This window comes from Megachile rotundata, chromosome 1 (assembly GCF_050947335.1).
Source record: "Megachile rotundata isolate GNS110a chromosome 1, iyMegRotu1, whole genome shotgun sequence".
NCBI lineage: Eukaryota > Metazoa > Arthropoda > Insecta > Hymenoptera > Megachilidae > Megachile > Megachile rotundata.
This window is the reverse complement of record NC_134983.1, coordinates 20,113,643-20,131,341: the sequence shown is the minus strand read 5'-3', so window position 1 is coordinate 20,131,341 and position 17,699 is coordinate 20,113,643. Positions and strand designations below refer to the sequence as shown.

At 33.1% G+C, this 17,699-nt stretch overlaps 2 protein-coding genes across 14 annotated transcripts in view; one reads left to right on the top strand and one right to left on the bottom strand.

Annotated features, from left to right (window-relative positions):
• rk (G-protein coupled receptor rickets) overlaps positions 1 to 7,385 on the top strand; it is a 41,998-nt gene extending 34,613 nt beyond the window's left edge. For 2 of the 4 annotated variants that reach the window (XR_013041563.1, XM_012287072.2), the window contains exon 14: positions 7,247 to 7,385. The gene's annotated coding sequence lies outside the window, so the exon portion shown is untranslated. Of the gene's footprint in view, positions 1 to 5,118; positions 5,414 to 7,246 lie in introns of those variants that run through there. The other 2 variants (XR_013041562.1, XM_076542059.1) reach the window with 1 other exon arrangement.
• On the bottom strand, positions 22 to 17,593 carry Stim (stromal interaction molecule). 10 transcript variants are annotated; one of them, XR_013041589.1, is made up of 12 exons: positions 16,786 to 17,591; positions 15,384 to 15,523; positions 15,199 to 15,318; positions 14,994 to 15,106; positions 14,801 to 14,916; positions 14,551 to 14,720; positions 14,334 to 14,477; positions 14,090 to 14,257; positions 13,753 to 14,017; positions 13,454 to 13,528; positions 9,280 to 12,330; positions 8,516 to 9,142 (listed from the first exon to the last, which is right to left on the bottom strand). XR_013041589.1 is itself a non-coding variant. In XM_012287067.2 (11 exons), exons 1-11 carry the CDS (start codon positions 16,991 to 16,993, stop codon positions 7,257 to 7,259), a joined length of 1,989 nt encoding a protein of 662 aa, XP_012142457.1. In that variant the 5' UTR covers positions 16,994 to 17,593; the 3' UTR covers positions 22 to 7,256. The 10 variants fall into 10 exon arrangements, 6 of the variants coding, with proteins under 6 accessions (XP_012142457.1, XP_003704124.1, XP_012142459.1 ...); XR_013041590.1 differs by having other exon boundaries at positions 8,516 to 9,405; positions 9,781 to 12,330; XR_013041591.1 differs by having other exon boundaries at positions 9,781 to 12,330.
• Positions 17,594 to 17,699: the final 106 nt, after the last annotated feature.

Sequence of the window (17,699 nt, the reverse complement as noted above, 5' to 3'; positions counted from 1 at the left end):
GTCAATTATGAATTAAGAAACTACAACAAAACTGACACATTTTATTCTCATACAATTTATATGATGCTCGCTCTACCTTACAAAATGTAAATCTTAGAAATCAATAGACAGGTCGATTCTTTTTGTATTTTCAAGAGGAAGTTATTTCGTGATAATTTGATATAAGGCATGAATCTCTTATGTGGACGGTTTGATTTTTAATTTGCTCTTTTCTGCTGAGTGGAAAATGAGTAGAATTAATATTTCTATTTAGGATCTAACCTAAACGATGCACGGTTAGATTTACGGTTACACGAAAGGAGAAGCGATATCGCAAGGTTAATAAAATTGCCCCTCAACTTTATATCGATTTAAACTCGTGTTAAAGGGGCCACAAAGATTTATCTTTCCACAGTTAACAATTTAGGGGTTGAAACGTTTCCCCAACGAATTAGTCGGAAATTGTTCGAATAATCTTAAACTAAAAATTCAAAATTATAATAAAAGGAAGACATTTAAAATAAAAATGAAAGATAGAGAATAAGTTTGAACCATCGGTAATTAGAGGATCGTGTTAATTCGGAAGCCCTCGCTAACAGTGACATTGTAAAATTTCTTTGAATTCGTAATTATAACAATCTGTTTCCCGTGTACAATTATCTATTAATTGAGCCTAAAGTATCAACTATTTTCGCTTATTTCCATGTACGTTTATCGAACTTGGTCCATTAAATTCTAAATCTTTCCATATAATATTGCTCTCTTATGATACACATATTCTTACAGTCAATATAGTACATGTTTTCTTACAGTTGAAGATTCTAAAGACAAAATCATGTTTCGTTATAAATGACCACTTTTATCAAGAATTTATTAACGCATTAAGTTAATATCATATACAGTTAGTACATTATGTACATACATGGTTTAGATACTAACTTAATGCTTTAGTAATTCCATAACCATTTGAATGACTTAATCACTCAATAATTATTCTTGAATAACTGAATTCTTGAGTAACTCAATTCTTCAGTGAGTCAGTAATTTAATAACGCAGTTATCTTCACACGATTTTCCTTAAAATCTTCACAAAGTTGTTACGGTATCATTTCTAAAAAGAACACTTCTCGCCTTTAAACACTTATCAACAACGTAAACTGTACATCGAAATAATCAAGGTATTAGTTCTAACAAGCTTTCTAAACAGCCTCTCCAGTGTTACGATCTGAAATGAACCTGTAGTAAACTGAATCCGAAGTTCAGTTCAGAGCCCTGAGATACTAAATGTGTCAGTTTATCATCAGGAGAGGAGCAGACGATTAACGCAGGCCTGTCCTAACGCGGCCATATAACGCGACGGACCAACACATAGTAACATGTGGTGAACTAACGCGTTGTATCACTATACATGATCATATGTAGTAACACAATGATTTAACATCTGACGAACCAACGCATAATACAACGCATGGTAATCTAATACATGGTCATACAGCGTGTAATACAATGTTTTGTGATTGTGTGATAATACAACACGTGATAATCTAACACGTGACCAACCAACACATGGTAATTTAACAAATGACCAACATGTGGTGGTCTAATACGTGACCAACCAACGTGTAGTAATATAATGTATGGTACTCTAGTACATAGTAATACAATAAGTCGCGATATAACGCGAGGACCTCTACATTAGGCAGGCCTGCCTTAACAGTAAAGTATCGAGTGGAAAAATAAGCTGGCGAGAGGAATGCGGAGAGAAATAATCGCAAATGGTCAACGAAACGTCTGAGCTACTCGTGGAACCAAGTGAAAAATACACGGCAAAGTAAACGCAAGTTACAGAAAATACATCGGACAGCATAGGAGAAGATAAAGCGGAAGTGGATCGTTGATCTTGCGGATGTTTCGAGCTACCGGGTGAAAAACGAGTAACAAGCTCTTGTTTGTACTCTCCGTGGTTACAATTTTCTTCTACAATAACACATGTCACAATGTAATAGATTCAGAGATCATTGTCTATCTATTGATTATAAGAATATTTGCCAAAAAATAAGAACTAAATTCATAATAGAAACACACCATTTGTATGTCAATCGCAAAGTACAAGACTTAGAATTTTAGATAGGTATCTTATTTCTCTAGTATTATTAATGAAAAATAAAACTGATCCACGGAGAAACAAACGCTGCGAGGGACATGACGCTCGTCGAAATTGTCTGCACAGTGACCTTCACATCCATGTGACAAGGTCGATTAAAATCTGGTTTTAACTTATCACGCTATTCTTTATACGTGGATATACATTTCAGAGAGTTCCAGCCTCACCGCACTTAAGCTTCTATGTGTACATACATTCATATATATATGTATATATATAATAATATGTGTATGTATATTATATTATTATATATATAATAATATATATATACTAAAAAAGAAAGAGCAAAAGAGGAAGGAAAAATATAATGATAAGAAAGAAACCACTTCATTCGGTAGGGAAGCGGTAATAAGTTAATTTTACAGTCTGTTGAGAATCAATGGTCGCTCAAGGTCACTCCCACCACTTTCACTATTTCAATTATTTAAAAAAAAAATAATGCATCAGGATACTAGTATATCCTTTCTACTAAATTACTGCATACACTTCTTTGCTGTATACACTTCTTACAAATATTATAAGATAGAAATAACAAGTTTTCTTCTATTAGTTTCTTGCAAGTGAACATAAAGTACTTTATACTTATTAATCTGACAGATTTTAATGGAAGATATGAACTGCCAAAGCATATTTCTAATGTGATATTGTCACAAGGAAAGTTACAATTGTTAATTTCATATGACATATGAATACCTGACATAGGAAGATTAAGATCAAAATGGCAGCCTTTGAAGGACCATTGATTCTGTACAAACTATAAATCTAAACGCTAAAAAATGAAGTACAATAACAGGCTTTAAAATACTATGTGAACGTTAAAAAAAAGAAGAGAAAAATATAGATAAACGACGCAGGGTGTGAAAACGAAAACGCGACTAATAAAAAATGCCTTGATTCGTGCGCGAACAATTTTGTGGAAGATCGCGAACTTTGATAGCTTGTCGAGTACTGGATAAGCACAGACCGTCTTTTTCTCCTCGTTTGCCACGAATACAATCCTTCGAGGTCCCCTCACAAGAGTGGACTGTCAATTATTGTGCAAATACGTGTTTTATATAAAAGTGCTTCGGTTGATACTTTTAAACCATTTTATAAAAATCTGTTAGTTTGATTACATATGCATATACTTGCACATATTGACAGTCTTTGATCGTACGATTCGTGGTTTCTCTTTCTTGATCGCTCGTGGTACGTTAAATCTAATAATACTTAGAGATTTATCTTAATATAAATTCGTCTAAAAAAGAGGATGACGAACCCTGACTGTGGCTAGTCAGCCCTGTTATTGCTTTTTCAATGGTATACTATGTACAGTTCAATAGTTGGACCTCAAAGGATTATTTGCTATTAGGTCATCCTATAGGTAACAGGACTTAATTACTTAATTAATCTTTTTCAAAAAATTCTAGATGTTTGAAGTACTCATTGATGTTAGATGTTTGCCTTCTAAAATATACATTGTAATGACAAAATGTGGAATTCTTTTCAAAGTTACAAATGTTTCAAACTTGATTTGCTATTTCATTCTAGTTCCATTCTTTTCTTTTTAAAGAAATATAAAATGTTTAAGTTACCTATAGAACAAGCTAATATTAAACAATTACCCTCACCATATGCAATTTGACTTTTTAAAAACACGCACAAGAATCTTACAAGTGGAATTTTTGATTCTTAATTTGATGTTTCGTTATCAAAATTCGTACATTTCATTTATAGGGCCTTATAAAACATTTTCGCTTCATTGAGATGCAAAAGCAAGTAACACAGAATTGTTTGAGAAACCCAATACGTAAATAATATTAAATTTTAGAACAGAATGATTGATAAAAAAGCAAAGTTCGTGTGGCAAAACAGTAGAAGATCGCTTGTGCTCAGCTTGTACAACAGTGGAAGCCTAAAAGCGTTCGATAAAGAACCCAGAAAACGAAGATAAATAGAGAGAAACAAAATATACGCTAATGGTTACGATTAATCGGGAAAAGAACAGTGAAACGAAAAGGTTCAGTATGTCAGAATTTCGTTTTGCTTATTTCCTTGAAGGAATAAACGCAGGGATGGGCGAGTATTCTCGAACGAGTTTCAAGATTAGAATAATCTTTTTTTAATTGGAAACTTCTTTCGTGGCAACTAAATTATAAAAGAAATTTCCCACAATTTTCCAAATGACTGCATACAATGATTAATTTTAAATCGAGTCTCGTCATGGGAAAATGTGAAGCACGAGTTTCATGATCATGATCAATGATGAAATCTTTCTATGTATAGGTCTATGAACTGTTTACTGGCCTTTGAGGTGATTCTAACGATAAGGCGATGAAAAACAGGAATGAACCGAATAAATTTCTACTATTAGCTTGTTGCATATTAAGTCTAATAATAACAAGATGTAACAACAGTAACTCTTATGGTGTAAAAATTTGAAGTTTACAAATGTGCTACTTTGTAATATTCATTAACATGCAACAATATAATAGTAGACTGTTCAAAATCAATTGATCGTTCAAGATTTATCTGGGAATTTATAGAAGAGTTACTCAACTATGAACAAGAAAAGATAACTCTTGTACAATTCAGTGGATAGTATTCATTAACCTTTAATATACATGTGTTGAAAAATCAGCAACATCTTGATTTTAATAATATTAATTATTCGCTTCTTTAATTAGTGACTATGCATTTGAACTTCAGTCCATCATGATTACTAAACTGTTGTACTTCTAATCAAACACTGCAGATAAACAAGTTCTAAACTCTACAATACACAATGTAAAGCATGCGTATAAATGGGAAAACCTATATAACACCTTTCATAAATAACGATGCAAATCTTTCTTTTCTATATTATAAAATTCCTTACAACCTCAACTGCTCGTTTTTTCAACACAAGTTTCCTAGAATACTACCTTTTTTCAACGCCTTAAACGATCAATTAATTTTGAATGAATTCTAATATCGTTTTTTTCTTCGCCACTTAGAGAGACATACATTTAAAAGATTAAAGTTATCCACGAAGGAGCGTAACACATAGAGATTCTTTCGCCTCAGAGAGACATCGCAACAAGATTTAATTCTTCAATGGAACGCAACAGGAACAAGGCTCGAATCAAACATAAATAGGTACAGAGAGCTTTAACTTTTTTTTATGTCGTTCCATTTGAAATAAAGGTGACGAAAGGTCGCGAATTCTTCGCCCACCCCTGAGCCAAACATATTGTCGTGACTGAACAATTTCGGTATCGCGAGTTTAAAAATCTAGCTACCTAAGTATCGGACGTCGCTTGGTGGGTGTCTCTTTGCAAACAGAACGAAAGATTTGGCAAAACGGAAGACACACCGGGGCACCAAAAACATCCTACGCGACAGTAGCCTAGTGGAACGTTCGCTTTAAAAACTTATTATACTGGTGTTAGCCAGGAGGTCCATTTGTTTCAATTTACTTGGACCTTATTAAGGTCCTTAAGGCTTTTACAGTTAGTACTGTTCAAGAATTTTGGACTTAAGTAGTGCCCGATATGTACTGAAGTATATCTAATGTTGGAGTATTAGAACACTTTCAGATTACTGATAATGCTAGCTGCAATGCTAACTTATCTTACTGGACATATTAAATTAAAAGTCTTGAACAGTACTATTAACATATTGACTACCATGATGAACACTGTTATATGTGCTACCGTAGCATGATTATTAAGTGCAGGATCATTTCATTAACATTGCTAAAAATTACAATGATCAACAATTGCAGTATTATTTTGATTGACTTTTATATGCTTTACTATCACTTAAAGTATTTTTGCAATAAATATTGGTCCATGTGATACAGAATATGTTAACATGAAACTCTTTTTTAATTTTATTCCACTAGTGATCACCAGTATAGTCAGCATGTTAATTGAGGCTCTTTACACATTGCACTGTAATTCTACTACTATACACTGTACACTTGGCCTTACATTGGCATAACCTTCTTTAACATAATACAACTTCTTTCTAATGGTTTTATCTGTACACTTTCGTATAGTACAGTCACATATTTTACAGTTTAAAGAGCTTTCAATGCAACTGCGATATTTATATTACAAGGGACGAACTATACACGATACCAAGGGTTTATCAGAATCAACTGGAACAAATAACATGCAGATTCCACGAATTTTCGAGCTATATTTGAGCATATTGATTAAGAAACTAGGAATTATTGAACTACAACTTTTTAAAACAATAGATGTGACTACTTCAGAGACTCCTTAGTCTTAAATTTTCAGTTATTTATTCATTCTGTTATAACGTTAATCCAAGAACCTTTAATGTCTCAGTTCATGAAATATATCTTCAAAACCTTATAATGGAAGCCCATTTACACTATAACAACATGATACTTATTCCCAAAACTGAAACTGAAGTAAATATCACAGTTTGATGTGTCGCTTCACTGCAATTAACAACAGATCAAATGCAGACAAAGTGTAAAATATAATTTTTTCTATGATTTTGGCACGCATAGATTAACCACTTGGATAGCAATGCCTGAAGATGTTTAAGTCTCTAAACCAGAGATTCTGAAAGTATGGGTCAGCTCTTTACATGAAATATTAAAGTATAAATACTTGATCTGTGGGACTTTGACTTTATTTTAAACCTTGAGATTCTAAGACTTTAAATTTTTGTAACTTTGAAAATTAATATAAAATAATGATACAAATGACCAAATTTATCTGCATAATATAAAAAAATATATCTATGAAGGCTTAAAAAATAGAGTGATTAAACTGTTCAACAGTTGACTCTGATAATATCTGGTCCTCAACGTACACCAAGGTGCCAATGTCGAATCTAAATCTCAGGACCTCATGGCCAACCTATTACCCTAAACGTTCCACCCTGCTACAGTGTCTCTCTATCGTGTACGTTACATGTATTTGCGTATACGTATTGTAAATACGTGTATAGAAAATCCGGTCGCAATTAACCAACCGATCAATTACGAACCGGTTCTCCGAGGCAAATTGTTAAGTGCACGTCGCGGTTTAACCAACTAATCGTTAAGAGTTACAGCGTTTTAAGTAATGGTACAACGCGATGTACGATTTGTTATGTGACTAGCGGGCATTCATCACGTGACCTTGGCCTTGTTCTTCCTGAACGCCGGGAATAGGATCTTCCTGCGCCTTCTCTTCATCTCGTCATTATCCGTGGTGGAGTTGGAGTCCGTGGAGAGGGTCTCTTCGTCGACCGACATCACAGGAGGCAGTTCCTTCCATGATTTCTTGTGACTGCTCGTGGCGACGCTGGTGCCGCTCGTCGTGGTGCCCGTGGTGTTGACCATCACCGAGGCCGAGGCGGTCTTCTGCTGCCCAGCTCTATCCTGACCCGACGAATCCAACGAATTCTCTGAGTACGAGGTCTTCGGCAGGAATGATGAGGTAGTCTTGTCCTCGACCGCGAGGAGCAAATTGATATCCTGACTGTGCGACCGTACGATGTTCGACTTTTCTTTGCTGAACGGTTTTATAGGCTCGTCAGGACCCTCGCCCACGGTGAAGTGCACCACGTTGCTCTCTGGAGGTGTATCCTTCCCATTCTCACTGCTGGACGAGTCTGGCGGCACCGATGACTCCTTCCACGTCAGGCTGTCCAGGGTACCTGCGGATCAGGATAGAAAATCAACACTTTGTACACCAGTTTCTTAATTTCTTTGATTTCAGACACGTTTTAACATATTTGCTGAAGAAATCCAGGAACGGTTCGCTCGCTGTGTCGCAGGATTTGGAGATCGGTGATTGTGTGCCGCAATGGTCAAATGGCAATGATTATGCACGCGATTTCGCGTGAGCGGATATTTAATATGATACTCAAATACGCGACATCCCGTGAACAGCAGCGAACGTGTTAATTCATGTAATAAAAAATGAACGACTAATAAACGGCTCCAAGTGTCTTTCACTTAATTTATGATTTAAAATGACGTATATCTGGCAATGTTTAGTAAGTAAATATTAAATTATGAAACGATAATATTTATTTTTGTTATGTGAACGGTAAGATGTTATTATTCTTATTAAGTGTCTGATGTCAGAATAAATTATTGGAAACATCGAGGCGATGATATTAATGAATGTCTAATAAAAACAAATGCAATGTTAATAGAAACAAAGAAAGACATTGGAACACCGTCTTGAAAGTTATTAAAAAAAGGAATACACGACACGATTTCATGACATAAAAACAACAAACACGTTCACATTTTCATCAATCCTTAAACTTTAAATACACTACAATTGTTACAGTGCTTTCATGTCATAAAATTGTGTTATGTTATTATTAAATTTCATCTCCATGCAAAATCAAACATCACGGACAAAGAAAAAGAAATTCAATGAACAATATTTTCATTTTATATTACACGATTACAGGTACAGACTCTCTTCAGTATTCTCAATAAACTATTATAATTTTATAATATAATATTTATCTTAATTTTCAACAATGTAAGGATTTACCAAAATTCCCGAAGGAAAATCATTCCAGTTGTATATAATTCTGCATGCAGTTTCGATTCCATACTTTACCAGAAGAAACAAACACAGACATGTATCTCTCACGGATGTGTCGATGAAACTATCTTGCTATGTTGTTCCGTATTAGTAACGACGAAGTCAGAAGAGTACAATAGACAAAGCAGAAAATTCATTCTTTATTGCTTCAACTAGGAAAAATAGTTTCGTTACGTTCGTTCAAAGATATATCCTTCTATAGCTCGTTTCATCTCGATACAGTAGACTCTCGTTATATTGCGACCCTTTATGCTATTAGTTGAGTGTTAAGTTGTATGTTGCGTGACTACGCGTTGCGTCGTGTTATTAGTGCACTGTATCGTCAACACATTACATCGCCACTTATACAATACGTAAAATCGTCCGCAGCAATATAACAACGTTCCACTGTAGCTTGTTGACCTCATCAATGTATTTACAAGATCAAATCATATGTCTAACGCATCTAAACAAAATAGATCACTTAGATGTATACAAACATGTTTACATACAAATTACAATGCGAGAATAAATGTTACAGATAGTTAAGATAACTTTGCTTGCGACGTATACAAACGATATAAATTACGGTGATATGCTTACAAATATCCAATTTTAATTATCATCATAGTTCTTCAGTCGTGTTAACAAACTGTCAGATATTAAGGTTTATTCAGTATTATAATTCTTCGACCATAAAACTTCTACTGTCAATATACTAGATTGAATCTAAAATACAGAATAAATAATTCGTACAAAATTTCAATATTTCGATTAAGTGACGACCGGTAAATAATGTATTAATAAATTTCCCGGTCGGTGTTGAGCTGACGTTTGAGTTCAAAGTATAAACATTTCATTCGTCGTATTTATACCAAAACCATCCTGTTAATCGAACGATGATTACTGCACTCGTTACTCGAGCAGAGGATTATAATTAGAATCGATCAAATACAATTATTCCGCGGAAATAAACATTAGTCTCGTGTGAACAGAACGCGTATGTCACCATCATATACCGTACGTAACCTCGTATCCGTTTGGTATGCTCGAGTTTATTATAAGATAGAAATTAAAGCGCTCAAGAATGCACTGCTCTGTTACCTGAATGATATCCTGGGATATCGAATACAGTCACATCTAATTTTAATTGAATCTAATATTAAACGTGACGTGAGTTGTGTCTGAAATCCCCTGAGAAATAGAAATCGTTTTTTGGCATCGTTTGTTGCAAGATACCTGCCCCAGCAGAGCTAGAAATTCCGTACTATTCGAGACATTTATCGAGCTATAGTCGCGATCGAAAATTTTCAATCGCTGAAGGTCACTTGCCCCACCACCATTAATTCAACGCGATACGGGAATCCCTCATCACTGAAGCAGTATTTTGGTCTAGACATTCCATAATGTTAATGCGCATTTTTAATAGTATTTTAATGACATTTAATTTCTTAATTTGTATATTGTTAAAATACTATATTTCATATTAATTTCAAAGTATAAAAAACTGTTGACTTCATTAATTTTGAAGATTACACTTTGAATTACTGACATTTTATTAATTTTGAAATTTCATATTGAATAATATTCATATCCATGAATTAACTTTTAATAAACAGGAAGCCAATTATGCACAGACATGATCGATGTAGGCTAACAAAGTATAAATACATTGTAGTTTAACTCTTGAATCGTTGAGAATAAGAGTATCTGTTGTAGGTTTAGTTGTTACTGCATTGAATGCTCAAAAATAATGTCTTTAAGACTGACTGTCTAGACCAAAATACCCATATAAAGTTTTGTTATTTACAGAGAGTACACAAAATAATGGAAATGCTAAGAAATTTAAAATATGTTGTGTATGCAACATCTTTCATAATTCACACAGTCACTCAATTTTAACATTGCTTGGTTACTTTAGTCAATTTTTGTGGTTGATATTCTAAAGTAACTGGATAATATTTTTCAAGAAGAATAGCATAGAACTCTTTTTCATATTGTTTAAAATTTATAACAAGAAAGATTAGGACCATGTATCACCCATACATGGCTGATGCTTAAATTGAAATATTGTGAAAATAACAAGATTTGTTAAAAATAGAAATACTACTTAATGAAATCATTCAACAACTTTAGCATCACGATCAACATGTTACACAAACATATACCTAAAACAAGCATTACCATTACTTCGTTTAATCAGTGTAAGTTACTTTTTAGTTATAAATTTATTTTGTAATTATTTATAAGTATAGAGCTTTACCACCTATAACGAACGGAGAGTGTACTCATATATTTTTATAAATAAAACTGAAATAAAAGTGTGAAACAAGAATTCATTTGATGTCCAGTCAGCTGTTCTTGTTAGAGAATTTGGCTACTTGAAAATTTTTTACTTTGGTCTTTAACTGTCCTAAAGGGACAAATTATAATATGTGTATATGTATATATCATGTATAATAATATAACAAGTAATCGATAATCGGCACTTATTCTTAAATAAAGTGATAATATTATTATCACGCTTGGCACTTGATTATTTTAGATATATTACTATTGATATTCGAAGGAACGAATTAGAAGGCTCCCTGGAATTTATTGAATTCAATCCAAGTTTGGATCCAAGAAGAACTGAAGCCGCAGTCATGCTATAAATTAACCTTTGCTTCTTAGTAATTAAACGATTTAATTGCTATCATAGATCACAATCTCTCAAACTTCAAGGAAGATGAACGCACAAAGAATTTGAAACAATTTTTATGTGTTATTCTTTTAAGATAATAAGTAAACTGAAATATTTACTTTGGTCGAATAAAATAATATTTTTCTGAAATATATTATTTGAACACTGCCAAACACTGGTATAAATTTCAGTTTATATTTTATGCTAATGATCCTATGACTTCGTTCAACCTACACTTAATAATGCTTATTAAAAAAACTACAAGAAATCCCTAATTCAAATAGAACAATTAACAACGAGTTTATTGGTAAAAATATCACATTTTCTTAACATTTCATAGGATGACATTGTGCCCTCGTTCGCTCGTTCGATATGTCATGAAAATTTTAGTACAAAAATATGTCATGTAACTTCTCAAAACGTTACTCTAACTTTTTACACTGTATACGAATATACATAATTGCAAAAAATATTTGGATATAATTGGAATAAAACGATGTTTTTTCGTATAAACTAATAAGTTAACAATCACTTAAAAGATTTATCACTGTTTGTCCTTGAATTATCGACACACTCTTCATCAAAACTTGACAAATCTTAATTAAGGAAAGGGAATATTCTAACTGAGATTCTTCCCTTTCCCTGCACACATCCTTTCAGCAGAAAGTTTTTCGATATTTTTAATACTAGTTGCATGTCATGTATTGGATACGATTATAGTTTACTTGCGCTATTAATTTTCGTTTGTATGACTGAAATGAATTTGTTTGCGAACACTGTGTTCATGTCACACATTACATTAACATATATAATTTTGCAATAGCTAAGCTGAGAGTATTTTGATTTTGTGGATAGATTTCTTTATACAAGAAGTTTACGTGCAGGATGAGCAACACACATTCAGATAATATGGCTTCATTAATCTTTTTTGGTACCACTACTTTTTTGGAACTCTACAGTTTCTTCCTTCCCTAGAATCAAATGATAACATAATATGAACAAGTAGCACTATGGTGCGAAAAATATTGAATGCTGCAGCACATAAAGTATCAACAAATCATTTTACTTTGTCATGAAAGAACACTACAATTGTAAACTGATCGCTGTCAGCGTTGAAAACAATGTGCAAATATGTATACACACATATTTATTCAACAAATTTTTGCAAAATCAAAATTAGTTTAAAAGAAGCACAAAAGTGTGTAAAGTATCGAAGACTTAAAACATCTTGAAACAGGACAACTGAACAATGACAATTGCAGCACAAATTTACAGCAACATTTTGCACACGAGTCACAAAACAAGGACGAATTTTAGGAACACCAAAAAAGAAACAAGTTTTAGTTGAACTCACGTGTGAAAATATTATCTTAAAAAGTTAGAGAAATCAATATTAAACTTCTTCCGAGTACAAGAAATTACTAAATACATTTGTTTAAGCTTTTGTCATAGCATGTCATATTTTTAAGAACCAATTTTGCTACTTGCACTATATTTTTTCTAATTTTTAAAGTTCTTTAAAACGTCTATCAATTTTACTGTAATGTGTGACATTTACAACAATTATCTGCATCTTTCAGAATGGCTGGCATTCTTCATTTTCTCAGTCATATTTTATCAAAATTATTCAGCACAAAAGATTTAGATCGACGATATACAAAAACTAATTTGCTCTTTTCTTTTAAAAAAAGTATTATAAGGTATCACCTTAGACATTTTGTCACTAAGAAATAAAAATTACAGATGTTTACACGGCAAACAACTTATCCATAATTTCATTACAAACATTTTTAAGCAATTATTAGATTCATTAGAAGCACATTAGAACGTTTTTTAAAAAGTTCGATATTCGATTGATACGGGAATTCGCACAATACCCTAAGTTTCACGAACATCTACATTAAACAGAAAGATTAATTTTACAAAAAACCCAAACTGCTAATGCTAGGAAAACAAAAACGAGTTAGTAAATTATTAATCTCGTCGTCCACGTGAAAGAAGACAATATATAGGTGTAAGTATACAGTAGTACATACAAACTGAGCATTGTTATTTATCAATCTAAATGCTCGTGGAAGTCCGTTTCCAGCTTACCTGCGGCACCACACGTGGAAGGCGAATATACTGAGCTTGCTTCGTCATCTAAGTCATCTTGGCTGCTGAGTCGACCTATAAGTAACAAATGAAGATAATTATTCACTCGAATTTTAAAACAGTAAAACAATATTTTTTTATTTAATTATCTGCTTCCTTGACTTTGGAAATCTAAGCCTTGAAGATGTTGCGTCATTATAATTTTAGAACTTTTTTCTATCTTTATATACTTGAATATGTTTAAACAAATAAGAAAAAAATATAGAAGGTATATTTTTCATGAATGAAAATGTAAATACCTCTAAGTCCGAGACCTCGACCATTGGGTGTTCCTCTATAGAGAACGGTTTCTAAATAACTTAGACCATTGTTGTTGATAATATTAAAACCGCATAAGAGTTCAATTTGTTTCCAGCGATATACTCTCTCTTGCAATTCCGCAGTTACTTCGTTTAATGCAGTTCTTGCTTCGACTATACTTTTGTCAACTTCGTCGATAGATTTACCATGAGTCGAAACAAATGCTCCTACTAAGCTCGATCGTTTTTTTCGTAGTTTTTCGCACTGGAAAACATCGATAAATATTATATCTTTATATTACAATGTTATAAAAGTCAAATGTCAAAGATATCTTACTGCTTCGCGGGCTTGCTGTAATTGTTTTTCTGCTGATATTTTTTTCTTCGTATATGCTTTATTCTCAATTTCATGAGTTAATTGTAACCAATGTTGCAATCCTGGAGGAGGGGACCAACACCTGTCTTCAAGTTCACCCTCTGCGCGTTGTAATTCAACTTTCAACATCTATGAGGTAAGAATGAATTACATTTTAAAGGAAACAGTTTCGCATCTTGAAAATTAAAATCTATACGCTATTTACTTCTATCTCAGCTTTTAATTGAGAAACTTCAAGGTCGGAATAAGATGCATGCAATCCCATACTTTCATCTTGTAAACGTTTCTCCAAATTTTGCTTTTCTGTAGTGGCACTTTCTTGTTCCATTCGTGCCCTCTCAAGTTCTTTCTGTATAGTAAAAATACATTTTGATAAAATCATAATATATTATTAAGATATAAAAAGAACGTATAACACGTACTTGTAGATCTTCAAGTGCCAATTCTGCTTTATGTAAACTTTCCATATCCTTCATCATTCTATGAAGGTGTTTCTGTGAATTTTTCTTCTGCTGGTATACATACCAGCAACCAATAAGTGCTCCAAATAATAACGTAATTAATATCAAATCTTTAATGCTATGTCCAGTATCTATAACATATTATTTTAGATAAATATAGTGGAATAAACAACGGACTTAATCCAAGAAACATTTCTCTATGCATGTTTACCTTTTGGTGGTCCAAAAAGAACTACATCCATAGCTTTTAAGGCAATCTTTTGTTTATGGATGGGATCTTTAATCCCTAATACATTGCTCAGATAGTGCATATTGTTCACAGCCAACCTGTAAATACAAAAAGAAACGTTTGTTAAATAAATTATTTTCATAATCTGTAATAATATAGTTCCTAAAATATTCACCTCGGAAGTGTAGCACCAGTTACACGATGTTGTATAAAAGTAGGAACATATTGAGGAAGCTCTACGTTAGAAGACAACCATTCAGATGTTTGTTCTATAGTCCAATTATGAACCTAAGAAAAAATATATTTACATATAAAATTTAAGATATGCACTGAAATCTAAAATTATTAATCTGAAATCTGAAAGAAACATTTTTCAGTACCTCTGACCTTAACCAGGCTTCCCAAAGTTCTCGAACACTGATGTGCATATCATCATTATGATGAAAAGCCCTCTGCCTCCTTTCATACCCAGCTTCATATTGCAACTCTTCCCTTAAGAACTACAAGGAATAAATTTCATTTTTGTATGACAACAAATATGTAAGGTTAATTACAATATACTTACATCATCCGATTCTGAGAGGTCTACATTTCCATTGGCATCATCATCCAGTTGACTGTGGAGCGATTTGATAGCTTCTAAACCTAGTCGATCATGAGAAGCCATTGTGAGACAAGCTAGGTCATCGTTACAAGTTTCGGAACCTGTAATAAATTAAACAGCCTACGTTTGATTGTATGTGTTTATGATTACATTTAATCTGTTATGCAAAAGCCTTTTTATTAAGATTACATCTTTATCTGTTAATGTGATAAGCATTTCATCCAATTATATTAATGTGAAGGTACAATAGGCACAATTTGTTAATACACAAATAGAGTAAATTAAATTTTCTTGTAGCAATACAAACAAATTTTATTATTGCTGAATGACATGAAATAGATCTTCAAGTGATTTTATATTAATTTTTATCATAAACACATTTGTAGCTTCTTTGCAAGCAACAAAAACAAAATACACTGAGTCTACCAACAAAAACATACAACTGAACTTAGGAAACATCTAGATGTTTACCCTCGTAAAAAGCAACTACTAGGAATATATTAAAAGAAAAATATATTAAAAACTAGTTGACATATGCAGTTTTTACTTAGGACCAAATTAGTTCCTTGCATGTGACCCAAATAACATTTCACTATATAATGACATAAGGAAATTCTAAATACATCTATGATTATTTCAATACTAATTATCCAACTTTTATATGAATTGCTTATGTGAAAGTATATAAAATTTAATTTCAAGTTATTTATAAGATATTTCCATTTTATTCAGCAAAATCTTAAAAACATAGTGACAGTCTTATTTTCAACAACATCAGTAGATGTTTAATGGTTTCACTTTGTAATTGTACAATATCATTACAGTAACTAAGTACAAAACGAAGATCTGCACCTGTGCAAATACACATAACCAACTACCTTCTCTTGTTGACATTTTTTAATCTTGTTATGTCTGTTATGACTGAATTGTATTATTTAATATGCCATATAAAAGCTTCATAAATAACTACTTTAACCAAGGAAGAAAGGCCCATAAAAATTCAGCGATTAGTTTGTAAAATAATCATGACATCTGTACGAAGAATATATCTTATTTTATATTGAAGATACAAACAAAAGTTAATTACTTTTAAATCATCCCTTTCATTTTCTTCTAAATATACAAACATGTAAAGTGTTATCGCCCACTATGATTATAAAACTAAACATTAAGAATAATGCTATAAATTATAATCATATATACACATACTGTGTATACACATATATATATACCAAATCAAAACAAGAAATATAATGAAATATATTTGATGATGCATTAAGGAATGATAAAATGAAGACAACATAGTCAGTGGTATATCATGGTATACAAAACAGACATTAACAAATAACAGCGAGACATTTACCAGCTTCATGGGCCACAGCCTGTGCCAGTCCATCTGTGAGAGTAGCAGAAAACGCTGTAACTTTGGAATGTGAGCTTCCGGAGGAGCCAGACTGAAAGTTCGGGCTTGAGTCAAGGGCACCACCGCTAGCATCAACCGTGTTGCAACACCAATACAAGAAGTGTAGCCCGAACAGTACTATCACATCGGTAATCACGGATGCTCGCATTTTAAGGTTAGCTACACCTTGTCACTGACACCTCGCGCCCCCCTTGCGCAGCTGCTACAAGTCAAATAAAAACCAAATACTCTTGGCCCGTTGTCACCTTTGACGTAGAGCCGCAATAGTGAATACAGTCAAGGTTACAGTTATCAAAACCGGGGTGGCAATACGATTTGACGAGTGCATAACACGCGTGACCGATTATGATATTACAGTAGGCCCACGAACGAGTTGCACAACATTGTTATTGGCTTCATCAAGGCGTCGGTCAACGTCCGAGATCTATTTTTTAAGGCGAATCGATTGATTTATTAATTAAGTACACTGCTCTTGTCCGAGTTGAGTTTTTCTATCAAGGCCACCCGTCCACGAACAACGTTGCGAAAAATAATTAATTTAGAGAGGAAACAACGGTGCACCTCCCTGCGCGCAAAAAATAGAAAATTCAATTGGTCATGTGCATGGATTATACGCGGGATTTTATTGGCCCGATGTTGCACTTGTCATGGTAGCGCATTGCCAGCGCCAGTGCAGTATGTGGAAATATTTTCTTTATTTTGCGAGGGAACCGATACGTCGAACGATGAATTTTCATTCGTACTGCGCAGGTCTACATTAATTGGTCTAGTGTACTCTGTAATCAGAGTAACGCGCATGTGCCATAATAATGTTTGGAACCGGGTGTGTATACCCAGTGATCTTTTATTTCGCA

What these genes read in the sequence shown, in the direction of transcription:
- Stim (XM_003704076.3), bottom strand. Translation starts at nt 16,993, where the DNA reads ATGCGAGCATCCGTGATTACCGATGTGATAGTACTGTTCGGGCTACAC. An exon ending in TGGCACTTGAAGATCTACAA is followed by an intron (nt 14,478 to 14,550) that starts GTACGTGTTATA and finishes TTTACTATACAG; the next exon opens with AAAGAACTTGAGAGGGCACG. An exon ending in AATTAAAAGCTGAGATAGAA is followed by an intron (nt 14,258 to 14,333) that starts GTAAATAGCGTA and finishes CTTACCTCATAG; the next exon opens with ATGTTGAAAGTTGAATTACA.